Source organism: Aythya marila, assembly GCF_965140915.1.
Source record: "Aythya marila genome assembly, chromosome: 15".
Classification (NCBI taxonomy): Eukaryota; Metazoa; Chordata; class Aves; order Anseriformes; family Anatidae; genus Aythya; species Aythya marila.
In genome coordinates, this window is record NC_139056.1 from 14700238 (window position 1) to 14727294 (window position 27057).

The window sequence follows — 27057 nt, forward strand, 5'->3', positions numbered from 1 at the left end:
CTGGGTCTCCTCACGCATTCCAGCACCAGTGCCCAAGCTGGGATCTATTCCTGACAGTAGGAACAAAGTGAACAATTGCATCTGCTATATTTAGAGCAAGCAGTCAATACTCCACGTGTACAAATGGTTACCAGCATTCTCATTTGATATATAAATAGCCCCTCTTTGCATTTCGAAATAAATTGCTTTAAAGAAATAGAAAATTGCCTTCCCAGTCATCCTCAGCCTATAACTAACTGATGAGCACGGAGGCTTATTGCAAATGAAATATTATGTATTTTCTCAAAGCCAATCCAGGAAGCAAAACTCGTGATTATGTCTAGCATTATTATGGCTGCAATCCTGTGTATTGATAGAGCGATTTAAACATGGCAGCAGCAGTTTGCTGAAGCAAACTCGGAAGACTGTGGTACTGAGGGGCACCATCCCCGACCTCCTGGCTTCCAGGCAGGGCACCCTCAGCAGCCACCTCCTTCACCTGCAGGTCAGGCATGCGAAAACCCCATTTCTTTCCCCTCTCCCAGCTTTATTTCTTTCCCCTTTCCCAGCTTCATTTCTTTCCCCTTTCCCAGCTTCATTTCTTTCCCCTTTCCCAGCTTCACTCAGGTCCCAGCCCTGGCACCAGATTTCTGTCTTTGTCCCTCCAGATTCCCCCATTTTCAAGCTCCAGCTCTCCACCAACATTTAAGTTTTCCATCCCTCCGACAGATACACCCAGTGCTTCTTCCCTCACACAGAAAGCCAGCTCCCGTGGAGGCATCTCTGGGTAAGGTGTTACAAAACAGCGCACCAGCCACCTCGATGCATTGTCCTCGGTTAGGTTAAAGTTAAACTAAGGACAGCGGTTAATGAAAAAACACGGCAGAAAGCTGAGATCTTATGGACACAACCAAACCCTGCTGGGGTAGAAGGGTGCAGTGGTTACTGATTTAACACAGAATAACACAATTCCTCCCGCAAGGCTCAGCGGGAAAGGCAGGGACGCAGACGGGCTGGGGACACCCCCAATCTGCTGATGATCAGTGCAGATTGTGGGGTGTAGAGCTGGGAGAACAGCCCCAGAGCCCGGCGTGGGTTGGATATTAGGAAAAACTTCTTTACTTAAAGGGTTGTGAGGCGGTGGAAGGGGCTGCCCAGGGAAGCGGTGGAGTCACCATCCCTGGGGGTCTTTGAGTGATGTTTAGATGTAGTGCTTGGTGATACGGTTTAGTGGAGGGCTTGTTAGTGGTGGGTCAGAGGCTGGACTATGTAAACTGCTTTGATTCTTTGACTGGATGATTTTGGAGCTCTCTTCCAACCCGTATGACTGTACAACAGGCCCAACTCCAGCCTCACCCACGGGGCCTTACCGCAGGCCCCAGCGCAAGGCCCCAACCTCCAGCCCGGCCCCCAGGCTTCACCCCCATGCCCCCGGCTCCCCTCCCAACTCCAGCCCCGGGCTCCAGCCCCGTTTCCAGGCCCCAACCGAGCCCAGGACCCGGCGCAGGCCCTGTCCCCGGCCCATCCCCGGGCCGAGCTCCGCCCCGTGCCGTCACTGAGCAGCGCCGCGGCCGCGGGCTGGGGGCCGCCATGGCCTCGGGGGGCGCCGCCGCCTCCGCCACCGCCACCCGGGCCCCCGCCGAGGAGCCGCCATCGGCCGAGCCCCCAGCGGAGCAGAAGCCGCCGCCGCCTCCCCCTCCGCCGGTTCAGGAGGAATTTTCCTTCCTGCCGCTCGTCCACGACATCATCAAATGGTAACGGGCTGCGGGGAGCCGGGTATGGAGAGCCCCGGCTGGGGAGCGGGGCAGTGGGGTGCCCACTTTTTAAGGATCCTCCTCGGTCCCCTCAGTGTCTCCCCTGCTCTCTGCCTCCTGGTTGGGGTTGTGGGAAGGGTGGCACACCCGTACCGGGCGCTGTTTGGGTCACCGAGGTGGTGCCCGGGTGCTGACACCCAGGAGCAGGAGCAGGGCGCTCGTGCTGGGTCATTGCTCTGTGTAACCCCGCTGATAATGGCCCAGAAGGTACAGGCAGTCCTGGAGCAGCAGCACAGGGTGTTTCTGGGGTGTTGTAAAAAATAGGATGGTTTCTGCAGCCTTACAGGCTGAATGGATTGCTTCCTGGTTCGAGATCGGTGATTTATGGGCAAAGGATCCTGAAAACTGGGGTGTTTTGGGGCTAGGGTGGCCCCATCGGAGATGAGTTCCCAGCAGGAGCATGACACTGAACATCCATCCAGGGCCCTCCCTGTGCTCTCACTTGGGCATGGAAAGCACAAGTTCCCCTGTTACCCGTTATGGGACCAACTGTTCTTTCCCTGCATGCTTATATGAGAGCTGAAGCTGCTTTGTTTCCTGGTAGTGCTTCACTTGTACCAAACCTATCTGAGTGCTGAGAGAGGTTCACCCTTAACAACTGCACCGTGAGAGCCATGGTAAGGAAAGACACCCCCCCTGCCACACCAGATGCAGGGCAGATGTGAGAACACAAACCCCAGCCTCAGTTTCCCCCCTGAGGCTGACCCTGCCTGAGCTGCCCAGACCACAGCGGGGAGCTTGACCCCGTTGCCAGCTGCAATCCTGTGCATAAGCAAAGCGGGCAGGAGCCCCGTGCCGAGACCTCCCAGCCTGCGATTTGTCACCGAGCAGGTCATGACGACCCACAGATGACGGTTCCCAGGATATCCTGTGCCCTGTCCTGCCGAGCCACCCACTCCCACCACCCTGCTCCCTCCGTGGGGCTGGCACCTGGCTTCTCCATGAGCCGATGCAGCTGTGCCGAGCGGTGCTGTGGGCACACAGGACCGCAGAGCCAGGCGGTGTGGGATGTGCCACATCATGGCCCTGACAGATGGCAAATGTATTATCCTTTAACACTGGCACTAGACACAGAGCCCAGCCCTGCTGTTTTGACACTGACTCAGCCCTGAAGACACCTCACCTCCAAGGTGACTCGGTGTTCAGGAGCGATGATATATCGTGTAAATTTGCTTGCACTCAAGGCCACGTGCTCTTTCCTGTCGTTTGGGTCCTGAGAAAGTTTTCCCAGGCAGGGCTTGCTGTTGTTTTCACCCTTGTGCAAACAAATGGCGTTGCCTGTGAGGTCCCAGCACATGGCTCTACCACTAATTGGTTGTCCTGGCGTAACCAGGAGCCCAGGTGGGATGTGATGGAGTGACACCAGTGAAGGACAAATGGGGAAGCCTGCGAGGGGTTTGAAGAGCTCTGTCCTTTAAGGGAGGTCCTAAATGTGCTCCTTCAGCACAGGCTGTGGCTGGACATCGCATTTAATCCTAGGTTATTGCAGGTGGTTGAATCTCTTCCCGCTCTTCCTCTCACCTCTGCCCCTGCCCTCAAAGAGGGAGTCGCTTCAATGTCTTGATCCAGCAGGGAAATCACCCATCAGAAAAAAAAATAATAATAAAAATGAATTATTCATTTGGATCAACCACCTGGACAGGCAACCAGCCGTTCTCTAGGTGCAGGTAAGGGAATAAGCCTCGGAGAGACCTGGAGGGCCCTTTTAAAGCCACCCTGCAGCTCTCGTGGATTAAAGGCAGTGTCAGCCCATCCTTCCCCAGACGTGCAACGTGTGTGTGCGCCTGTATTTTTCCACTGCCGACCTGACCGTAGATGCCTGCATAATGGGGATACATTATCGGACCAGCTGCAGTTTTATTTAGAAGAGAGTAATGAATATTTTGTTCCGACAGCCTTTTGAAACGAACAGGACCATCTGGTTAAAAGTTTTGCTCTCAGCCATGTCACGATTCCCCAAAGTTATAATCAAGCACCTCTCAGCCCTGGTCATGCCAAGGAGGTTTATTTTTAGGGCTGGCTATTGAACGGGCTCCCAGATTTCAAAGGCCGTTAGAATCCCGCTTTCGCTATTAGCAGGCGCCCTGGAAGCTGAGATTTGCTTTCGCCTGGAATCGTAAAACTCCTCGCTGCTGCTAACGAAGCTGAGGCAGATACTAATGAGGGTTTGAGGGCAGACACTGCTTCAGACAGCACTGATCCCTGAAAAGCACAGAGCTGGCTGCAGAAGCAATTGTGCTGCTCTTAAAAAATAAGCTGTCGCTTCTCTTTTATTAGGTATACATCCCCAGAGAGTCGTTTTAAAGCTCCAAAGTGCCATTCTCTCTGCCATTGGACACTCTCTGATACTTTGGGGAACAATTTCCATTTTCTGCTGTCAAGCTGTTTGACTGCATTGATTTTTTGGATTACTTCGGCAACAGGTCACAGGCGAGCCTGAGATCTTTTTTTCACAGGTGCCTACACACAACACGCATGCATAATCTTACTGGCCCCAAAGAGAGAGACTGAAAAAAAAAAAACAGAGTGAGAATTTAGCCTATTTTGTGGTAATGTTTTAAAGCTCTAAACCAACTCCTGACCGGTGGAATGGGACCTAAGGTAACTGGATTGTGTGCTGGAAATTACCAGGAAAGCAGTTTGTCTCAGAGGCTACCCAGTCCGTTTATCTATCTGTGGTTATTTTATTGTCAGAGGTGACTGAGGTGTGTGTAGCTAAATACCAGGAACAAAGGTTTCCCAGTGAATTCCAGTTTAAGCTGTGATTACACTGGAAATGGCAGTTCCCCCATCAGGCTGAAGGCACCTTTCCAATAGCAGGTGTGAATAGTGTCTCTGTTTTCTCTCCTCTGCAGCATGGACAAGGACAGCCAGGATGTTCACCAGGTGCTGAATGAACTCAAGAACAAGTTCCAGGAGATGAGGAAGCTGATCAGCTCCATGCCCGGCATCAGCGTCAGCCCGGAGCAGCAGCAGCAGCAGCTGCAGAGCCTGCGGGAGCAGGTCCGGACCAAAAACGAACTGCTGCAGAAGTACAAGAGCCTTTGCATGTTTGAAATCCCCAAGGAGTAGGAGGGGAGCAGCTCTGCTTGAGGGGTCAGGGAAATTTCTCCTGGCCAAACAGAGAGAAAAAGGTGTCAGAAGTTTACTTTTCTTTCTTACATGCTTTTTTTTGTCACATTGCTCTGCAGTCATGCCTGTGGACCACGGGCATGTGACACCGAACCAGAACAGTTCTTGAGTGCCTCACATACGGTGATTACAGCGGTGTCGTCACGTTGATCTGCTGTAGGACTGTGTGTATTTATATATGCATCTCTGGTTTTTTCTCTCTGTGTGTGTTTGTTTTCTTTTTTTTTTTCATTCAAGCAAGCAGGGGGCATTGTGTTTTCTCCTCACTAAAGGTCAAAATACCTGCTGGTTAAGTTGAAAAGGAAAAAGGGGGCATTTTCTGCATATTTTTTTTTTCACTTCTGAATGGACAAAAGCGGCCAAACATCAAAAGGGAACAGAAGAGGGAAGCACAAGCTGTTTGGCCCTGCTGCTGGAAAGGGTCTCTGGGACACTTGGCAGTTTGTGTGTATAAAAGAGGAACGATTGCTCTCAGTTTTGTATGTCTCTCTCTTTCTCTGTTTTTAAACAAGTGGTGGTTGTGTCTGAGACGAGTCAAGTAAAGATTTAGAAACTCCAAACTGCCCCCTCTGTGTGTTCACTGAGTGCTTGTGGGCTCAGCAGGGGCAGGACTTTGGCAGTACAGAGGAGAAGTGCCTGGGCCCAGCTCCTCTCTCTTAACATCCCTTTTTTTTTGGAAGGGGGATGACCTGGGAAAGCAAAACAGGCTGCTAGGGGCGTGGATTTCAGCGGGCTTTGGGTGCGTTGATCCCCCACATCTGCCTGGGGGAGCACAGCTTGTAGGCAGTACGCTGGGCATCCTCCTCCTGGAAGAGAAGAAGGGAAAGCAGAATCGAACCAGCAGGTGTAACACAGCAGCTTTCGCTTGTTTTGTAAGTGACAGAAGTCAGGCCCAACAGGATGGGGCAGATCCGTATCTTCAGTGCTCCAGGGGCTTCCCACAAGTGCAAATATTGGAGTGGCTTGAACGTTTGCCAGTGGCGGGTGGAAAGCTCTCGAACGCGGTATTGTGTTCGGATGGATCCCAGAACTCCCTGTCCTCTGTCCTCCCGCTGCTAGCGGTTACGGTGTCGGGTGACAACCTGGTAAGCAGCACGGCATCTCAGCCCACCAACAAATCTGTGAGGGAACCTTTAATCTCCCGGCTCTCCGAGCTACGCTGAAAGAAGGCACACGTCAGCAGTGGAGGAGTGGAAAACCACGCAGGGAAGTACAGTATCTGTTGAGAACCAGCATCTGAGGGCCGGTAGCGTTCGTGCCCTCGAAAGAAGAGAAGCAAGATCTGTTTGGGTACGGTTTTGCTTCCCTAAGCCGAGAGGCAGGTAATTATGCTCGCTGGGAGCTGGGATGGTTGCAACTCACCTGTAGCCTAGAGATTGCTCTGTCCCCACCGGAGTTGCTTTACTAGTAATTTCTTTGGGACGGTGCCAGCGTGTAAACTCTGAGCAAAGCAGAACAGCAAGATAAACAAAGCACAATGTACACGCTTTTTATTACCGAAATTACCTTTCTGCCAGCCGTTGCCTGTCCCAGTTCAATAAATTCTTCTGTCTCATGCCTGGACGGAGGTTTCCCTTTTTTTGCCAGTTGCTGTTCCTGAGAAACCAGGGCGTATGAAGAGCTGGAAGAAACAAAGTGTTTTCCAAAGAAATGTCTGGCCTTAATACAGGAACAAGTTAACTCTGTTAACTTGAATCCAAGTTTTAGACTAAAACTGAAGAGGTTTTGTTTGCAATCTCACTCACCCACCTTACTTTTATGGCTTCAATAGAATTTTTCCTCATTAATATGTACTAAATGTAAGTCTGTTCTGCAACTTGAGGGCGGAATGGGGTTGCTGAAAATGATCTGGAACAGAAACAGTCTGCTTCTGAGAACCCGAAGCCGGCGAGAGCTCCTCTTTGAAGAGCTTTCACCTTATCCTTTCACTTCCAGCAATGGTTGCTGTGACTTATTATTACCAAGAGATTAAAAACCATCAGATGCAGAGGTGACCTTTCAAGCAAAGTACTTCCTTTACTCATGTTGCAAAATAAAAACAATATCCTGGACGGGGCGCAAATGAATCAGTCTCTGTTGACATCATTAAAGTGTGTTTATTTAACCGGGAAAAGGCATGAAACACAATAAGCTCTTTATAATTAAATGATGTCATTTGCCTCGGTTTCTGCAGTGAATGACATGCCAATGCCCGGCGTGTCATGGAGTTGACAGGATCGCAAATCAGCGTTACCCAGTGAAGTGAGGAAAGAGTTCTGGCTCCGTGACCTGCTTGAGTAACAGCCTGCGTGGCCCCTCGTTACCCTGTGTGGCAAGAAACCGGCTGCTTTCAGAGACAGAAACCTTTGCACTGGGAGTCGGGGAAAATGGTGTAATAAAGGGATTGAGCTGAGAGGCGACTTTGAGCCCCTCGGAGCTGGGCTCGGGTCTCGGTTTGACAGGATCTGGTTTTGCTTTGGGGACCAGCAAAGAGAAAAAAAGCAGACCCACAAGTGTCATTTGAAAAAGAGTTTTTTTTTTATTATTATTATTTTGTAGAAAAAATAAAACATCAAGTTTCACCCACAGTAGAAACACTTGAAGATTTTTTTGTTCATGTCAGTGACAAGCAATACCTACATAAAGTGCCTATTATGTTCTCATTTAAAAAAACCCTTCCCACTCCCCCCCGCCCCCCCAAATCTTGCAAATCAGACAAGACAAATGTAAACAAGAGTCAGTTTTGGGTCCATTGGGGCTGTAACTCCGCAACGCCTTTGCAACAGCTTAGGAGTGTCTTCTGCACGTGTTTTGCAAACACAGACAAACACACGACACAGAGCCAGAGTCCGTGCACAGCTTCTCAAGTAAAAACAAAACGAAACGAAACGAAAACAAACCCCAAGCCCCAAGTGGATTCTCACAGGTCTCTGCCCTCCCTCCTGAGAGCGATGCCCTGGCCTGAGGCTGGGCGTTTTGGGAGGGAAAGAAACACGAGGTCTGCGCCCTCCGGGCTCATCCTCCCTCGCCACCCATCCGCCCTTTCTCCGTCTCTCTCCCCGGAGGAGGCTGCTCCTGGCACCCCCCTCCTGCCCTCCAAATCCTCCCCCACGGCATCCCCCTCTCCCAAAATGTGCCCCGGGGGTGGGAGCCGAGGAAAACCGACCCACGGGAGGAGGGAGGCTGGGGAAGAAGCAAGTCCCTCTGCCCGGGTAGGCACCTGCCCACCCTCCTGCCTGCCCAAAGTCACTCCGGAACCGAGCCTCTTTCCCCCCTCCCTGCCTTCCTTCCTTCTTTCCTTCCTTCCTTCAGGTCTTCGGGGGCTCCTAGCTGATCACGCAGCGATCCTTCTCCTTGCCGTGCCCGCCGCCGATGGCTTTCTCCCGGATGTACATGAGGTCGCTGTGGACGCTGGGCCGGCGGGCGAAGGGAGCCACGATGCCGTACGCCTCCTCCGCGCCTCCCCGGCCGCCCTCTTTCAGCAGCTTTTTGCCTTTCAGTGCCTTCTTGTGCAGGATGTCGCAGTACTGGACCGAGACCTTGCGGTGCAGGTCGGGGCTCATCTCGCTGGGCAGCTTGGCCATGGCGAAGAGAGCCTGGAACATCTGGTCCAGGCTGCTGTTCTTTTTGGCCGAGATCTCGAAGTAGGCGCATTTCTTGGGGTCTCCCCCCACCAGCTGCTCGATCTCCCGGGGCTGCACCTCCCGGTAAAAGTCCCGGTCGCCCTTGTTGCCGCAGATGACCAGGGGCACCTCTATGTTCTCCTTGGTTTTGTTCTTCAGGCACGACTTGGTCTCCAGGATCTGCTGCTTCAGGCGCTGCACCTCCTCGAAGGAGTCCCGGTTGTCCAGGCTGAACACCAGGATGAACACATCGCCTGGGGACAAAGCGGGGACGTGAGACGGCTGCAGGGACGGGGACACACACCGAGACCCCCCGGGAAAACCACACAGAGACCGGGGAGGGACAGACCGGGCAGCACCAAACCAAGTCACCCACCCCGTGCGCGCACAAAATCCCACCTCCCTCCTCCCGGGGCTGGAAAACCCATCTCCAAAAGGAACAACAACCCCCAAAACCCACCCAATTTCCTCCCCAGCCAAGTACCTGTGAGGATGGAGAGGCGGCGCATGGCTGGGAAGGGGTGGTTGCCCGACGTGTCCAGGATGTCGAGCTGGTAGACCTCGCCGCGGATGCTGTAGAACTTGCGGTGGAAGTCCTCGATGGTGGGGGTGTACTGCTCCTCGAAGCGGCCGGTGAGGAAGCGCGAGACGATGGCCGTCTTGCCCACCTTGGAGGAGCCCAGGATGACCATGCGGTAGCAGTTCTTGGCGGGGATGCTCAGCTCGGCCTCGCTGGGACACATCTTCTTGATCATCGCTGCCAGTTTCATTGAAGCCGGCGAAGGCGCGGCTGGCGCCGAGAGGACGAGGGAGAGGAGGAAGAAGAGGATGAGGAAAGAAAAGCCAAGGGTGCCCGGCTGCTCAGCACCTCTCCCCCCGCTAGGAAAGGGCCGCTGTGAGCTCCGCACGGGCTCCGCCGCCGCGTTATATGGAGGTGGCAGCGACCGCCCCTCGGCGCGTCACGGCCCGGGGCGGCGGCGGCTGAGTCAGCGCCGGCCCCGGCCCCCCCCCTTTTCCCCGTCCCCCCCCCGCCCCGTTCCCATTCCCGTTCCCGGTCCTGCCTCGGCTCCGGATGCTGCAGGAGCCGGGGAGCCGCGTCCCGACCCCCCCTTCCCCTTCTCAGGGTCCTGGGCAGCAGGCGGAGCCCCCCCCTCTCCGTGCGCCCCGGGCAAGTCCCGCACGGATAGCAAAGTCCTGCAGGGATTGGGGCGCTTTTGGGGTGCCGGGGGGAGAGGGGAGGTGGTGGCCAGCTCGGGGATGCAGCCCCGAGAAGGAGGGCTTTGGGTCGGGCTTTGTGGGGAAACCCCAATCCGAACACAGTCCCAGCCCGACCCCAGCCCCAATAGGACCCCATCCTCATCCCCAGCCCTACCCCAGCCCCAGCCCCATTCGCAAAATGACCCCAGTCTCAGCCCTATTCTGACCTGAGCCCCATCCTGACCTCAGCCCCATCACCAGCCCTAGCAGAACCCCATCTCCAGCCCCATCCCTACCCCACCTCCAACCCCAACACGACCCCAGCTCTTCCCCAGCCCCATCTCCAGCCCCAGCCTGCCCCCAGCCCCATCCCAGCCCCATCCCCAGCCCTACCCCATCCCCAACCCCAACACGACCCCATCCCCATCTCCAAGACGACCCCAGCCTCAGCCCTAACACATCCCAATTTCTACCCCATAACCGTCCCCAACCCCAAGAAGACCCCATCCCCAACCTGCCCCAATCCCCATCCCTACCCCATTCCCATCCTTACCCCGTTCCCTTCTCCATCCCTACCCCCTCCCCATCCCAATCCCTATCCCATTCCTTTCTCCATCCTTACCCCATCCCCATCCCTACCCCATCCCGACCCCATCCCCATGCCCACCCCACCCCATCCCCACCCCGACCCCAGCCCCAGCCGCCTGCAGCCCCGGCTGCCCCCACTAGAGCGCGGCCGAGGGCCCCGCCGCCGGCCCCGGGCAGCGCAGCGGCAGCAGCCGGGCAGGATCGGGGGCTGCTGGGCCCGGGACACAGCCGGAGAGGGGAGAAAAAGATGCTGGCAGGGGGGTCAGGGTGGGTTTGGGGCGGTCGGGGCTCGCTGGAGCCCCTATACTGCGCGGAGAGCTCGGCGCGATGGATGAACGGGAGACGGGACGCAGGGAAAGGCGAGCTGGCAGCGAGCTGCTGAGAAACTTGGAATCAAAGCACCTCTGAGGAGCCAGGAGTGAAAAAAAAATTGCAAAAGTTGGTGCTTGAGCACGGCTCGGAATGGCAGAGCCCTGACCTACAGCACTGCGAGGGAGCTCGGGGTGGAGGATGGGGATTTATGGGGCACGGGGGCGTTTCACCAGCCCTGCTTTGGAAATGGATGCTGCTGAGTTTACGGGCTCCTCTGAGGGTGTTCTCACCCCTGGAGGTTGATTTGAGCACTCGAAAGCAATGCAGGGGAGCTGCAGGTGCCCCTGGGGTGGGAGCAAGGAGCAGCTCCAGCCCCTGGCAGCCCCACAGCGAAGCCACAAGGAGAGGTCGGGGAGGGAGAGCTTATCGATCCGGGTGTGAGACAGCAAGGAGGCTTAACAGCCGCTTCTGAAGCACAGATGCATCACCCCCAAATAACAAAAAAGATCATTTAATTGAAGCAGTTGAAGGAAAACAACAGGACGAATAGGAAGTACGGACCTCTGGGGGACAGACAAATCAAATACCTTGATTAGGGTTTATTGTTAACCGTACAACTATTAATAGTGCTGGGAGTCGGTAAAAATAGCCTGCTCCAAGCCTCCTCTTAGGTTAGCAGGCTTCAGCAAATGGAAAATCCATTTGCTTGCTCCAAAAGGCTCTTTGGAGACAGCAGAGGCGCGGCTGCAAGGGCTGGGGCAGGGGGCACGCAGGGGGCTGCTCAGGGAGGGACCCCAGGGTGCAAGGAATGGGACCCCGGGGCTGGATGGGCCCCGCAGGGCTTCATCCATCAGCAGAGGACGTGGGCACTGTCCACAGCATCTGAGGCTCCTGCAGAGTCACGCAGAGCCCGAGGAGAGGAGCATTACGAGGCATTAGTCTCCGTCCCCCAGGATCATCTGGAAATTTGTCTGCTGCTGGAAGCAGAGCGCCTTTGCCAGGAGCCAGCTGCCTTTGATGGATGATAACGGAGCCAGCTCGCCGCAAGGCACAGCCTTCCCACGGCTCTGCCTGTGAAAAATCACCACCTATTTCTGACCTGACTGCAAACAGCTCGAGCCCTGCGCAGGGGCAGGTAAAACAGCGTTTTCCCCCCACAGCTGCTGTACAACCCACACGGTTTGACCCCGCCGCTTGTGGGGTGCCTGCTTCTCTCCTGCAGGACGCAGGAGGCTCTCTGCTGGCTCACGCAGCTGCTCGGTACAGCCAGAGCCTGGGGCAGGCTGCTGAGCACGAAACCCGGTGATCACAGGCACCTTTTTCTGGAACTAAACGTGTTCAGCACCGATCAATCCCTAGCTTCTTGCTATTTCTATTTTTTTTTATTTTTTTTTTGCGCCCGCCCGTGCTCTCCAGCCGCCTGCTGATGAACGAAACCTGCCCAAAACAACCAGCAAGTCACCGAGGAGAGGAAATTCCCCGAAAGTCGCACGAACGTCCCGGCGACAGAACACGCAGCTCCCCAGGGCCCCTCTCGGACAGACTGTGCGAGCAGGCAAAGAGAGCTCAGGGCAGCACCAGCCTCTGCAGGCATGGAGGAAGCAAAATGTACCAGAAAGCCTGAGCGTGCGTCGCACAGCCAAGCCCGGGGAGAGGCGAGCTGGAGGGATGCTGAGGGAAGGAACGATGGCACCAGCACCTGGAGCTGGGGTGGCTGAGGCTGTGCTGGCCTCAGATCGCAGCTGGATCCTCAGGGTGCAAGGGAGGAAAGAGCCCAGAACAGGACAGCCTGTTTGTGCCTTCCCCCGGCACATCCAGCACCCCAAACCCCTCCTGGGCTGCAGAGCAGATCCGACAGGAGCTCCTTATCTCCTGACATCCGCACCGGGGCTTTGCACCCCAGCTCCCAAATTCCTGCTTTCCCCTCCCAGGACAGGGCCGTGTTCCTCAGAACGTGCCCATCTCCCCGTTTTCTCAGCTCCCCAGCCTGCAGCTCGCTCAGAAATGATCACCGTGGGCTGAGCACTTCCCAGCAGCTGCTGGAGGCCAGCGGGGCCGTGAGGGCTCCAGCTCCTGCCCTGCTGCTCCCCTGGGACGGAGCGAGGAGGCGAGGGGAGCAGCTGGGGAGGGGAGGGCTTAGCTCTCGCTTTTCCTTGTCCCCCCTGGGGAAAAGCATCTGATTAAATCAAGGCGCAGCATCCAGGGTTGCTATTAATTCCCTATATTATTAGCTTGTCTCGTTTTATTAAACCTCCTTTAAGGCTTCTCAAAAGCGGCCCCTAATTCACAATGTGTAATTTTCCCCCGACGAGGCGCGGAGCAGAGGTGGGCCGCTTGTTTGTCTCCTTCCGCCCCCCCCACCCCCTGCTTCTTTCGCCACGGCTTTCGTGGCTCTTGGTTCCTTTCTCTTTGGGAATATGATTAACAGAGAAAGTGAAAGCTGGAGGCACGTCTCCAAATCCCCAGATCCTTCAGTCACCCGGGTGAGAGCTCCGTGGGAGGCACGGCCGCAGCCTCATGTGCATGGGGCAGCTCTCCTGACCATCTGCATCCCTTCTCCCACCCTTTAATTTTTGCCTCTGGGACCTGTGTCTGGTTATGGTTATCAGCCCCGCTTCCTGACGTTGATGGAAAGCCACCCCGGAGGGATTTTGTGCAACAAACTCACCAAAACCCACGGCAGCAGCTCGATGCCCAGATCTCGGCGCGGATCTGAGGATGCTGAGGCTTAGAGAAAAATGTCACTGGTGACCAGACCCGGGCAGATACAGGCCTGGAATATAGGGTGTGGGGGAGATGGGGGGCTCGATGACCCCAGTGGATGCATCTCTACCGATTTCAGGGGGTCCCATGGGAATTGCAGCAGCTGCCAGGGCACTGGGGCAAAAATAAAAGGTTTTTGGAAGAGAGCAGAGCCCGAGAGGTAGCAGCAGCTGGAGATGGGCTTGAGCTGGTGGAGGGATGTGCAGTCGGTGCGGTGGGCACGGAGCCCGCAGGTGTTTGGTGTCCTGGTCCCACACCTGCCCCCGCTGTCCCCAAACCCACCGGGGGTCACCTCTGTCCCTGCTGCAGGCAGGGTTCAGCCCGGGGCAGGCGAGCAGCTGAGCCCCAACGAGCCGCCCTGGGTAAACAATTGTCCCGCGATCAAAAAGCAGCATGGAAAAAAGAAGCACATTCCTCTGCTTCCCCGTGTGCTTTTGGAAATAAGAGCCGAGGATGATGCTCGCAGCCTGGGCAGCTCCGCAGGCTGTCCCGGGGCTGCTTTTCGGTGTGCTAATTAAAGAAAAACAGCCTCACGACTTGTCCTCTGGCACAGGGAGCGAGCTACGTGCGTAAAGCCCCCCCCCGGTGGAGGTGGGATGGGGTCGAGGAAATTTGGATGCTGTTAACAGCCCGGGAAGGGTGATGCGAGGGGCAGGGTGATGGTGGGCGAGGGCTGCTGCTGCTCCACGCTGCGGGGTCGTCCTGAAGCCTTGAAACAAGCCCTGGGATCGGAGGGACCCGAGGGGCTTCCGAGAGCTCCCCACACGGCTCCTGCTGCCACCAGGGTTTTGTTCACCGCCAGCACCGGCGGTTTCACACCTGGAATGAACTTCCCTGAGGGCACTTTACCCATTGAATTTCTACTTTGGGACCAGTTTAAAGCCCAGGGGTGTTTTCCCCATGCAGCAGAGATAGAGGAGCCCGGTTTATTCCTTCCCCTGTAAGGACAGGGTCCGTTGTGCCCAATTCTCTGCACCAGGAGAGCCCTGGGGGAGCACTCAGTGCCCAAACAGCTCCTGTAAGACCCCATACCCATGGGCCCAAACCTCAGCTTTGCTTCAGCACCAAATCCCAACCCGTTTGCTGGTGCCAGACAAACCCACATCCCCCTCCTGCTGCACGGCTCAGCCTCTGCATCGGGAATCAATGCAGCAGCACCTCCAGAGCCCCCATTAACCCTCGTCCCCCCCCTCTCCACCCAAACACCACGGCTTGCAGGCTCAGGGGCCGGGCCTGGCAGGACCCCACAGGGATCGTGACTTCTCCTGCGGCCCCAAACCTCCTGCCAGCTCCGCTGATGCGCGAAGCGCTGCCCGGGTTGCGCCGCGTGTTTGTTCTCTGTTACTGGCTGACGCTGTTTGCTCTCCGTGTACGGGCCGATGGCCTTTCCTCCCCCAGGTGAAGGAAGTGCAGCTTCGCTGGACGAAAGCAAACACGGGGTAAGGGTGGGGGATGCAGAGCGAGGGGCTTTTGGGGCCGCGGACCCCGCTCTGCCTCGCCCCGGTGCCACGGCTGCCTTCAAGGAGAGGGTGGAAGGATGCGGCCCCCACGTTCAGCCCGGCAGCCCTGGGCAGAGCATCCCTCAGCGTGGAGCTGGCCCTGATCCCCCCAAAATATCACATGCGGTTTTATGCCCTCGAGAGCACGAGCAAATGCTCACATGCATGTGAAGTACGTGCGAGGGAGGCACACAGGGGAAAAACCCTGGTGATGTGTGACGGCGGAGCTGTGGCTGCTGGGTCTCTGCTGCTGCCAAAAGGTGACCGGGGGCTGGACGCGGTGACCTGGCTGTCCCTGCCAGGCAGAAGTTGTCATTTAACCAATTTCTCCTTTTTTTTTTCCCGGTGTTTGCGCTGGGGAAACGTGCGGCGCACAGAGGGATGCGTTATCTGCCGCCTCTGCGCACAGCCTCGCGCGCGGCTCTGCCCAAGGCTACAAACAAACCCCGCTGCCAAGCTCAAACAACCCAGCAAGCCCCGCGCCGCGTTTCCAAGACACGAGGATTTGGGAACGATCCCAGGCCCACCTTTTCAGGGAGCCTGCGTGGTGTTAGGGTGCTCCTGCGGAGCCGGGGGGACGTCCTGCCCCTGCTGGCACTGGGACCAGCTTGTCCTTAGGGTCAGGGAGCCCCGGCCAGTGGGGCCGTGCCCTGGGGAGCCAGGAGGATGCCAGGATGCTATCGTGGCACAGAAATAACCCAGGAGGGATTTTTTTTGGTGCTTTGAGGCCTCAGCTTTGGAAGCAGCAGGAGTCTCACAGCCTGGCTTGGAGGCCAAATACCACGCGTGAATAAATAATGGTTCCTCGGGGCTCCCCTCCCCGTGGCACAGCACGGCACATGGTGCTCACTGCTGAGAATGGGTCCCAAACAGAACGAACCCCCCCAAAAACAGCAGAGAGGGAGGCTTGGGGTGTGTAGGTGGGTCTGAACATCACAATTAAGCTCCTTGGTTTTGCTTTAGGGAATGGAGCAGACTTCTCCGAAACGCCAAATCCCAGCTTCCCAGCAGGCAGAGCCACGTCTGCAGACACGGGACGCGCTCACCCACACCGGCTGCTGTGGGGAAAGACCCTAAAAAGGGTGACAGAGCCAGCACAGCCCCAAAAAGCTTTGTGAGATGAGAGTGGGGAGGGCTGGGTGTGAAGTGGCAGATTCGGGGACGGGGTCTGTGACATGCTCCCGGCACAGCACCAAGCCCCTGTGCTTTTGGGATGCCACCAGCTTGCGAGGAGAGCGGCTGCATCAGCGGGGTGTGTGGTGACAGGCACCCACCTGGGGGGCCCCGATCCTGTTTTGGGGACCAGGGGGGTCCTGTTTTGGGCTGCAGGGGGGGTCCCCGCAGCCTCGTGGCAGGACAGGGACAGGCGTACGCGCTCCCCAGCCCGGGAGCGAGACAGCACAAACACAGCCCTCGTTAGAGTAATCCTCCCCTAACGAGCACATGCCCCTTTGGTAAATACTGATTTCACCTATCACCAAATCTGAATTTATTTACATCAGTGACTTTGAGCCAGGACTGGCAGCTCTGACATAAACTGTCTGCATAATGCAACGCATCCTCTCCGCGCTGGTTGCTATGGGCACTGGGCTGTTTGAGCCTCTGTCTATAAACATTAACCGCGGAGGGGATGTGGAAACTTGGCTAAAAATAAAATACTATACCCCAGTCTTCAAGGGGAAGGTCGCCGAGACAGAAATACAAGAAAATAATCCTTGTGCGATGGCTCTGAAGCGGCGAGGCACAGACACGGCGTCCGTGAGCGCAGGAAAAAGAAACCGGGGCCGGGCTGAAAAGAAACCGACACTTTTAATTCCCGTTGAGCGATGCCGGGAGGGTGAATTACAACCATGCACAAGCAAGAGGGAATTGGGCTGTTCTGAGAGAAGCGAGGACCCTCTCTGGAGGGGACGTCACGACGTGGGGACGAGGCGCTGTGCCAGGGTGGGACCAGGACCGATCCCACAGCCCCCTTCCCCGCGCCGCCGTCCTCTGCCGGGAGCTTTACGCTGCTTTTTTGCTTTTTTTTTTTGGTCATTTACAGCTTATTTCTCATACTGTTCTGGGAATCTGTAAACACTGAGCGTGGGGCTGGAGCCTCAGCCCTGGGACCGTCCCGTTCAGGGCCGGATCCAGCAGCAGGGCTCGGGATGAGCCCAGGCTGTATTTGGTCCCATCTCGCGGGGGCGGAGGGGAAGAACCCCTTCCCAACCCTCCCTCCCGCCCCTGCAAGGCAGTGAAGAACAGCTGGAAGGCACTGGGTGGTGGGGAAGGGGGGCAGGAGCCTGGGGCAAAGCAGGGGATGGATGGGGTTTATCCCCGGGGTGCAGAGAGGGAAGGGGCACCGGCACGGCCAGGGCCAGGTCCAGTCCTTCTGCGGGTACCCGATGGGAACTGGCTCTTCCCCTTGGTCTTCTCTGCTCCCAGCGTGGTTTCTCCAGGCTGGGGCTTCCCCACGGGACAGCTGCCATCCCTCTGCTGTCCCCAGGCAGTGGTTTAGGTAGTGCGTTCACATCTCCGTGCTCTGCAGTCCCCTTTGCAAGCAGCACAGAGATGCTACAGGGCTCTGCACCGCTGGAAAACCGCTCTCGTGGTCGGGGAGGTTTCACTGCTCCGGATAAGAAGGGATTTGGTGTTGGCTTTGCAGCAGTTGCTCCTCTTCCTCACCTGGCAGCGTTTGAGAGCCCCGGGGGCACCAGGCTGTGCCTCTTTGGCAGCATCTGCTTGCAAAGGTGCTGCGGGGCTACGGAGGATCGGCCCCTCCAAGGTGTCAGCCTGCGGAGCGAGCGAGGAGATGAAGGGAGCTGCCCCGAAAAGCACCGAGTGGCATCGCCGTCCCGAGCAGCCTGCTTCCAGTGCCTTCTGCACAGAGCATCAGCTGCAGCCGGTGCTCCTGCGTGCTCAGAGCTTGCTCATGAAAGACCCCCCAGTGCCCCCCGGTCCGGAGCTGGAGCTGGGTTGCTTTGTACCCTGCAGATCTTCAATAATCGGTGCAGGAGGAGAGGTCGGGAGGCCCTGGGGACCTTGGATCAGGACCCTCCAGCTCCCACGGGCTGAGCGAGGAGGTGCTCGTACTGTTCCTCTGATTGCTTCCAATACTGCAGGGTGCTCAGTTGGCTCATTAGGGGTTGCTGGGCTAATTAGTAGGATACATCTCGGTGGGAAAAGTGGGCAAATCGGACAGCGTGGGGAGCGCAAAGGCACGCTGCGCCGAGGTATCCAAGACACTGCTTTAAAAAAAGGCAAAGAGACAAGAAGAGGCTGTTAAGGACAGTGCTGGTGCTGCAGCAGCCTTGCTGGGGCAGAGGCTAAGGGGCTAAGCTCTCCAACCACCAGCAGGGAGAGGAAAGGGAGGTTTCCAGGGTGGTATTTAACCCCAGGGAAAGGAGCCTGGGCAGTAACGTGTGCATGCAGCCGGGCCAGGATTTTGCAGAAGCCTTTGGCCCAACAAACGAGCCAGGGCTGAGTTTCTGCAGTGAGCTGGTGTGAGCACATGCACAGAAATGCCCCCAGCCCCGGCACGAAGCAGGGATGCCCAATTTCCTTGCAGTGCTGTAGGACACACACATCCTCGTATAACACCCTGGGCACTCACTGGAGCACCAATATCTGCTTTTTGGCCAATATCTGCTTTTTTTTCCGCCTGGTTTAGATCAAACCTGGAGCCTCAAAACTCCCCAGCAGCGTTCCCTCGCGCTGACTCTCAAGTATGTGATCAAAACAGTTTGGGGGCTGCTGGTCGGCTGCCAGGAGGCAGACACAAAGGCTGCTGTGTGAAGCCTTCCCACACAGGCTTGTGCACAGGTTTGAGGCTCAACGCTCCCGAGAATTGCAGGAAGGGCTCTGGGGAGAGGGGAAGGCAGGGCTGGGACGGTGGGCAGCGCTTCTGTCCCCATCCAGTGTGCCTGGAGGTGGGGGCACCCGGCAGAGCAGCCCCTCCGGAGCCCCCCTCGCTGAACAGAACACGTGTGAGCAGCAAACGTACCCGTCGTTACTTGGTCTTTGCTCCCTTCTGTTTCCTCCGGTAGATTTCTTCTGTGAAAGGCCTGTGGTTGGGGGACAGGAACGTGGGGAGAGAGGGGGCAGAGACACACGAGAGAGGGGCAGGAGAAGGGGGAGAAGGTGAAATGAAGAGTGCTGGGAGCTCTGGGGTGACCTCTGCTCCTGCCTCGCCTCGGGGAACAGAAGCTGTGCCCCCCCCAACCCTCCTTCTTCCCTGAAAAGACAGAAGCCCTTGTACTGCTGAAGTCTAACCAGTACTTCTGGGAACGGTTCTGGGCTGCTTCAGCCAGGGCTGCCTGGCTACCGTGGCGTAAAACATCAGAGGAGCCCATCCGAGGAACCACAGAACGCAAGTCCTTCCTGTAGGGCCTCTTCAGCTGCCACAATGAGTCCTCGTCCTGCCTTCCTTAGTGCTTTTGTGCAGACAGAGGCGGGCAGCCGAAGGAGAAAAACCTCGCTTTGATAAAAATAAGCAAAGGCGCAAATGTTCCTAGAACTCAGCACATAGTTTCAGAAAGGAATCTGCCCATTATCAAAACAACTGGAAAACAATCCTCTGTTTTCCTTCTTCCCCGCTGCATGAATTGGAAAAAAACCAAAAAAACAAAACAAAAAACCAAAAAACAAAACCCTCTCTGCTTCTGCAGTTCCCCGAAACCTTGGGAGCTAAAGCTGGTAGGAATAATTAGAAGCCCTCCACTTTTGCAGAGCTACTCACCCCTCATAGAGCACCGCAATTGTGTAGGAAATTGCCACTACAGCTGTCAGCAGAAGGCCAGCTGGGCTTGCGTGCCTGTTTTGAAAGGGAAGGAGAAGATCAGGTGAGTACATGGGCTTATGCAAGACCTGCTTCAGAAAGTGAAATGAGACATCAGGCTCCATGAGAGCTCTCGCTCGCTCATTAAACAGAAGTGAACAAAAGGCGGTGTGTTTTTGGTGGTTTTTTTTTTTTGTTTTTTTTTTTTGTACTTAATGTTAACTGTCTTAGACAGATGTTACTTGGCAAAGCCTCTTCCCCAGCCGACTTCGGCGACTTCTTTTAAGTCTGATCCCCGCACGTCTCCGTTAAGAGAGCTCCTGCTTTGATGCTAAGTCCTGAGATTAGGAGGCTGTTTAATAGCTGAGCAGCTGCTTACGGACGGCCGTGGCGCCGAGCCAGCCTGCTGCAAGGGAGACGCCTGGTGTGCCCAGAAATACGGGCCACCCGGGCTGCAGGAGGCACCTGGCAGTGCATGGCACCAAACACAGCGAGATGGTGGCCCTGAGAGGGTCCTGGCTGGTCCCCAGGGCCTGGCTGAATGATCCTCACTGAGAGGGTCCCCGGGCGCAGCACGGGGGCCGATGCCACGGCCACACTGCGCTGCAGCGGTGCTCGGGGACTGCAGATGCAATGGGGGCTGCTTTTTCTTTTAGCAAGGGGGCCAAAAAATCCAAAAAATCAGAATTAACCCCATCGCCATGCTGCACTGCCTGTGTTGGGGTCAATTCTTTGATGCTTGACCTGAAAGCATCAGGGCGTGAGGGGCAGAAGGTAGCGAGGGCAGCCAGGTCCTTACCATGGCACTGGGATTTCGGCAGTCTCCAAACCAGCTGCCAACACCACAAATTCCCAAATTCCCCACCAGGTCCCAGCCTCATCTCTGCAGCGAGAAACGTGGCTGTGGCCAGTCCATCACTTAGCATCAGCCCCCCCAAAGCATCCTGCCTGCATCCCATGCTTCCAGCCACCGTCTGCAAGCGTTGCCATTAATTAGGACGCTGCTGATTGCCTTTAATTGCTGGTTACAGCTCTGTGTAGGGGACAAGAGCTGGCTGTCAGCAATAAAATGTACTTAGCTGGTCTCTGGTGAGGATAAACATCTCGCTAGCCTCGTGCGAGGGGGCCAGCCCTGTTGGGAAAAATGCCTTCAGAGCAGAGCTCGAAGCACTTGAACCCTGCAGCTCTTGGAGAGGTGCACACACTTTTCACCCTTTCCACCGTTTTTTTTTCACCGTTTTCATGTTGCTGTAAGTTTTTTCCTCATTAGGATACACGGGGCAACTTCGTCGTCTCCCCACCCCCTGCTATTACATGCTTAGTCATGTCTCCTCCTTGATTTGTATCAGAGGGAACAAATTTGCATGATTGTTTGTTGACAGCAAGACCTCTAATTGCATCATTTGGCTGCGGTGCCAGCTCTGATTTACACAGCCTGTTGCCATGAGTTAAAACACTTCCCCTACCACCGATACACGGAGCCGTCTCGAAACAGCCAACGCTCCATTTATCTTGGGGGGGAGAAATGAGGCCGCTCGGCTCGGGCGACGAGGCGCATTTGTGTGGTTCTGCTCTCTTACGAGCCCGACCTACTTATTGAGCCACGGCTCGTTTTGTAGCAGGGTTGCTGATGAGTCAGCCAGGTAGGGTTTGTGCTTTTTTTTTTTTTTTTTGTGGTCCTGGTAGCTGTTGAGGACTTATTTTGATAGGAAATCTGTCTGCCCCCAACCCTTGCTGCAGCTCCCCATTGCCGTGGGTTTTTTTGCGAGAGCGATGCGCGTGGGTTCATGCCTCTCCCCGCCAGCACTGCTGGTCCTGGACGTGCTGCTTTGCTCCTGCCTCAAGTTTCCTGCTCGCAGCCCTTTCCTCCCCAAACTCCCCTTTTTGTGGTGAGCAGCAGAGGAGCTTCGTCCCCGTGCATCCCCCTTGGGCACAGCAAGGAGCCCCGACAGCCCCGAACCCCTCCACTTGCTGCACGCACCGAGGGGTCAAAGCTCTGCCCGCAACGCGTTTGGCAGATGTGTTTATTTTGACTGTGGAGCTGCCATTAGTCAAGCCCGGGATATTTGCAACATCCTAGAAGGGAGAAAACAGCGGCTCTGGCCCCAAAGCATGTTCCTAACGTCGAAGTCCTAATTGCAGGCTGTCTGGGGCGCTGCCAAGCTCGCTTCCATTATGCGGTATGTGCCCTTACAGCTGGAAATGAATCAACCCTCTGGGCTTCAGTGCCACGATATGGAGCATGATACATCACCAAGGGGGAAGAAATACGTTCTACATTTCAGGCCATGTCCAAAGCCCGTCAGCAGATGCATTCCTCCTGTACCAACAGCTCAGCTGCAGCATCCCTCCCGCCCCCGGGATGTTAAATCTGGCCCCTCCGCGGGCAGCCACCCAACATCTTAAAGCCCTGTGACTCCAGCGAGACCTCCGGAGAGCCCTAGGAACCCCCAGAATAACTGAGAAACCCAAGCCGAGATCAGGGGGAAGGCAAACGGCCACAAACACAGCGGGGAGGGCTGTGCTGAGCTTCCCCAGGGCCAGGCGGGTGGTGTCCTGGTGCCACTTTGCACAGCTCCAGCAATTTGTCACCAGCAATTATTTGTCACGCCTTGCTGCCCTTTATGGGAGCAGTCTTTTAACAAGAAAAAGAGGCAATCGCACTGTTGTCCTGAGCTGCTTCAAGCTGCTCTTCCCTGGGACTGTGTGGTGGAAGGCCAAGCAAAGAGCACCCGGTGCGAGGCTGCTCTGTCGCGGGGGCGAAGGGGGGATTTCTGCGGCACAAACAGCTCAAGGGGGCTCAGCAGAGGTTCCAGGAAATTGTTTGACGCTGGTTGCAAAAAAAAAAAATAATAAAAATCTTATAAACTCCTTCTGGTCAAATTCCTCCTTCGGGTATGTCACACTGGGTGGCTGCGGTGTGGCGTGGGGGGCTCCTCCTGCCCCGCTGTCCCCACGCTGTCCCCCTGTGCCCAGCCCTGCGGTGGCCACGGGTAGCGAGGGCGTGAGGCTGGCTCTCGGGCTCCATTTCCCAGGGTTTGGACCCAATCCAGCTGCCGTGGGGCTGCAAGGAAGGCAAATAACCTTGTGCAGCGATGCCTGACGGCTGCAGGGGGGGGATCTCACCGTGCAGAGGGAACATCAGCAAGGCTCAGCGGAGCCATCGGCTTGGCTTATTACCAGGGGCCAGACTGGTCCGCTGCCGCAGACGTGGCTGAAAAGGGGACCATAAAGTGGTAAAAGGTTTTTATTTTTCCACAGAAAGAGAAGAGAGGTGGGTCCGTTCGGGAGTGCCCATGCAAAATACGTAGAGATAAAGACTTGTAATGCTCTACGGGCTCCCAAGGCAAGGCAGCCAGTGTTGTTTTTTTCTCCTGGGCAAATAAATAAAATGTGATATTAAATGAAAGCCACATAAAACTTAATACACAGAATAGAGTATATTGCTCATTTACTGCTAAATTACAGCCTATTCATTTCCTCCTAAGCAGGCTATTAAGCTGTGTTGTATCACATGAGGAGTGTTTCGGAAGTGTTATCGCCATGCAGTGGGGGAAAGGGTGTGTTGGCTTGTTTTGTTTTTTTCAGAGGTAATTACAGGGTCACACTGATCCCTGGTATCAGCGCCCTGCCCCTGCTGAGTGACACCCGGCATGAATTCGGCCCTGACTGTTGATTTTTCCATGTGCAGAGCCTGCCAAGGACCCTGTTCGGCGGCAGAGCATTTGCTGATGTTTCCTCTCCCCAGCTCTTGGCCGTTATTTATTTTTCTACCATTAATGCCGCAAGTCTTTCGTGACAGCAGAAGATCTCAGAGGCACAAAAATAGCCAGGAAGCGAGAAGCCAGGGCACGTTGTGCTTTCCCTGCCATTTTACTCCCCGGCCATTTTATTGCTGATTTCCCATCGCCAACAGTTTCCTTGGTCCCTGGTCCAAGCCAGCACCTTACACCTTCCCCGGCAGCGCCTGCCCCGTAGCGCACAGACCCCACATTTACCCCATAGCACTGCCGGTGGGGGCACATACTCACATGAGGGACCAGCCCAGGTAGACGGCCGTGCTGCCCCAGTACATGGGATTGTCCAGGACGCTGAAGGGGAAGCTGGTGACTTTTGCCTCCATCAGGATGCCGAAATAATCACCTGCAGGGCGAGCAGAGGGTTTCTCGTTAGGATCCACTAAGGAAGGAGTTTTGGGGGTGAGAGGGGCTCGGCACGCGGTGCCCTCCTTGGGGTATCCCTGCTGGGGAGGCAGAGCAAAGGAAAATGAAGGTGAATGAAGGGTTTTACTGCTGGCTTGCAGGCTCAGAAAGCTGCAGTAAATAGGCTGACTGTTTACTCCGTGTCCATCAGCTTTTCCGGGAATGGCTCTTTGCCCACGAGGAAGGTTTGTGCAGTGCAGCGAGGCTACGGCAGCTACATTCCTCCCCAGGACACAGCTCTCGAGGTCCCACCTGGCTGATTCTGCTTTCCCCTTTGAAAATTGCCCCTCTAAAGTCACTCGACAAGGAAGCGAGTGCATAGGTCCAAAGCCATTTAATGGGGAAATAAGCCCGGAGCACTGTAATGGTGTTTTGAGATGCTACAATCAAGACCGCTACCACCAAACGCCCTCTTTCAGTGCCACCCTTATCTCGTGGCTCAGAGAATTTCTCAGAATTTCAGAAAATAGCACCTCTGCCTACAAAACACTCAATTATCGGCATGATGATGATGATGATAGGAGGTGATTGTCATCCGTGATGAGGAAAGCTCTCAGAACTGTCAGCATTCAGCCTTCCCATCCAGCGCGGAGTCATCTTTTCGGTGCTGCTGAAGGGTGCCTGGGTAAAATGACAAGTGAGGAGATGTGCAGCTCGTGAACCACGTTTCAGGGGGGGCAAAGGAGCTGGGATGCAGAGCCCTGCCTCCTGCTGCTCTTACAATGAGAAGACCACAAAGCCCAGCAAGGGTTTTGCTCCGTGTCCGCGGCACAAGGCACGGCACAAGCCAGCAGTCCACCAGCTCAGGACCCAGAGTTTTGTCCCCAGCGCTGCCACCAGCCCGTTCCCTGACCTTGGGCACGTCTCCTCCCAGCCCCATTGTGTGCCGACCATAATATCGGTATTTCTCATAGCGCAGTGGGGGCGAGGATTAATGTATGGTGAGAAAGCGCTTGGAAATCCAGATAAAGCACATTATGGGAGTGCAAAGTATTCAAGGTTATTATTATTACCTGGATCGCCGAGTAATTTCTTTGACCTCACGTGGTGCTAAGACATTTCTTTCCAAGGATAAACAGCGCCTGCCCAATTATACAACGCTTTTGGGCTTTAACTACAGGCCACTAAGTGAGATAATTGCCTGGTATTTATACTATATGTTCTCACAGTTACTTGGCAATGCGTCTCGGAGATTGTTCTGGTAGAAAGCACCCCCCAAGCGCTGCCGTTGCTGTGCTTTCTTCTGTGTCAAAATGCTTCATTATCCCTGCCCGCCCTCGCCTCGGGGCTGAACACCTCGCGCCCCAAATGACGCTGGCACCGGGGAGGTTTGCACAAAGGGAACGCAACCAACGGAGAGGATCTGCAAGGCTCTCACAGCCAGGCAGGTGCTGAGGGAAGGGACTGGGCATCAGCCTCAGCCTGGGCATCTCCTGCGTCTCCATCAAGCCCTCGAAACAGGAATCTGTCCCCTGTCAGGGCAAGGCACTTTGGGATCTAATTTGGGTGCATTTTTTTGGCTGGAGGTCGGTGTTATCACCTTGCCCCCAAGGGGAGATGCTGCTCTGGGGGTTGCTTTGGATCCTGGCAGCACAAAGCCGTGCGATGCACCCCGTTAAGCTTCCCACGGCCTCCTGAGCACAATGCAGCCCGAAGTGCCTCCACTGCCCCTTTTCAGAGCCACCAGATCCACCGTAACCCACTAACAGAGCTTTGGTTCACTTGAAATGTTGGTCAGCACCGCAAGGAACCGCGTGTGGGTGCGGAGAGATGGGCTCAGACAGGCAGAGCTGCCTCTTGGGTGCCCCCAGCCTCCGGGAAGCCAAGCACTTGTTCTTGCCTTTGTCAGAAAATCGGGCAAACGGCCCTGAACTGAATTCCAGCAAGCACACGGCGCTTTCCGAATCGGCACGCTGGCGCCGGCAGGGTGGGAGCGGGGTCCTGCAGGGGAGAAGGAGGTCGGGGCTGTCGTGGCAAGGGGCCGCATCCAGCTGCTGCAAACAGAGGCTGGGACTGGTCCTGGGGGCAATGGGGTGGCACAGAAAGGCTTGTGGCAGAAGGGTGGCTCCTGTGAACCATTTAGCCTGCATTTAAGAGACAAAGTGCTGTGCTCTGGAGCTTAAAGTTGTTAAAGAGGGGTCCTCCTGGGCAGCCCCGATGCAGTCTCCATGTCCCGCATGGCTCAGCCCTCGTTGCTTTAGGAAAACCGGAGAGGGAAGGGTCAAATGCTGTCCCAGCAAATTCGCTAAGTGCTCAGGCATCTCAGGCTCTCTAAACTCCTCTTGAGCTCAACCGGCTGTGAGAAGCAGCTGGATGATGCAATGACACTCGGTGCCAAAGAAGCACAGCTCTCCCCTACCCACAGCCAGAAATGCCCACACCGCCCGGGGACCCCGCTCCCACCGCAGCCCCAGGACACCAGCTGGGCGTGCAAGGGGACGGTGCTCAACCCAGGTGAGACCCCTGAGCCCTGCAGACCCCGTGTGTCAGTAGAAACCACACTGAACATCATTCTCAGCTGGGTTTGGGGGCTCGCTGGAGCTGACCACCAGCTTCTATCCCCAGGATGGATGCTCCCGGCACCTCCCGCCCCACGAGCGCTGCGGTGGCTCGGCTCTGCCCTGCTGTCCCCGTCACGTTCCAGCTGGCAGCGCTGGCCCCGCTCCCTGCTGCGTCACGCCAGGCTTGGCACGAGCCATTGTGCAGGACGGAGCAGCAGTGCCCGATGTGGGCCACCACCGCCCGCCTCCTCCCTTCCCCGGGGGGCACCGCCGGCCGTGCCAAAACGGAGGGGGCCGGGGCCACGCTCCCTGCTTACGCCGAGCTTGACTCATTCGTTTTTTTGTTTTTTTGTTTTTTATCCCCGGTGGTTCAAGCCCAGTGGGTCCTCCTGGTCGGCTGAATCAGATTTTACGTCAACAGCCCCAGAGCTGGCCGGGCTTCAGGAGCGCTCAAGCAGCTCCGGCCGCTGGGTGCTCCTGTGCTCGGCCTCCCCGGACACGTCTCCACGCACAGCATCACCCCCGGGGGCTGCGGGCGAGCTGGGAGGGAGCCACAGGCTGGTGGTTGGGGGCCAGGGGTGCCACATGGAGCCAGGAGCCCACATTGAGGAGTGCTGGGCTCTATTTCTGGCGGCAGGATCTTGGCCAACCCAAGGCGTCTCTTCGCGCCTCCACTTGAAACCAGGAAGGCTTATTACCTCCCTCTCCT

At 56.1% G+C, this 27057-nt stretch overlaps 3 protein-coding genes across 8 annotated transcripts in view; 1 reads left to right on the top strand and 2 right to left on the bottom strand.

The window, feature by feature from the left end:
* Window positions 1-1394: 1394 nt before the first annotated feature.
* Window positions 1395-5485, top strand: MED9 (mediator complex subunit 9). The gene is made up of 2 exons (XM_082772058.1): window positions 1395-1733; window positions 4649-5485. The coding sequence occupies exons 1-2, from the start codon at window positions 1405-1407 to the stop codon at window positions 4863-4865; spliced, it is 546 nt and encodes a 181-aa protein (XP_082628184.1). The 5' UTR covers window positions 1395-1404; the 3' UTR covers window positions 4866-5485.
* Window positions 5486-7429: 1944 nt separating this feature from the next.
* RASD1 (ras related dexamethasone induced 1) lies at window positions 7430-9415 on the bottom strand. Of its 2 annotated transcripts, none has more exons than XM_082772056.1 (2): window positions 9012-9415; window positions 7430-8707 (listed from the first exon to the last, which is right to left on the bottom strand). In XM_082772056.1, exons 1-2 carry the CDS (start codon window positions 9295-9297, stop codon window positions 8151-8153), a joined length of 843 nt encoding a protein of 280 aa, XP_082628182.1. In that variant the 5' UTR covers window positions 9298-9415; the 3' UTR covers window positions 7430-8150. The 2 variants fall into 2 exon arrangements, with proteins under 2 accessions (XP_082628182.1, XP_082628181.1); XM_082772055.1 differs by having other exon boundaries at window positions 7430-8781; window positions 9012-9414.
* A 7261-nt stretch (window positions 9416-16676) lies between these two features.
* Window positions 16677-27057, bottom strand: part of PEMT (phosphatidylethanolamine N-methyltransferase) — a 39100-nt gene continuing 28719 nt past the window's right edge. For 4 of the 5 annotated variants that reach the window (XM_082772528.1, XM_082772526.1, XM_082772529.1 and 1 more), the window contains exons 5-8: window positions 23677-23788; window positions 19607-19681; window positions 18872-18932; window positions 16677-18113 (exon numbers count right to left, since the gene is read on the bottom strand). In XM_082772528.1, the coding sequence (XP_082628654.1) occupies window positions 18878-18932; window positions 19607-19681; window positions 23677-23788 (242 nt within the window). In that variant the 3' untranslated portion in view covers window positions 16677-18113; window positions 18872-18877. Of the gene's footprint in view, window positions 18117-18871; window positions 18933-19606; window positions 19682-23676; window positions 23789-27057 lie in introns of all 5 variants that reach the window. The other variant, XM_082772527.1, reaches the window with a different exon arrangement.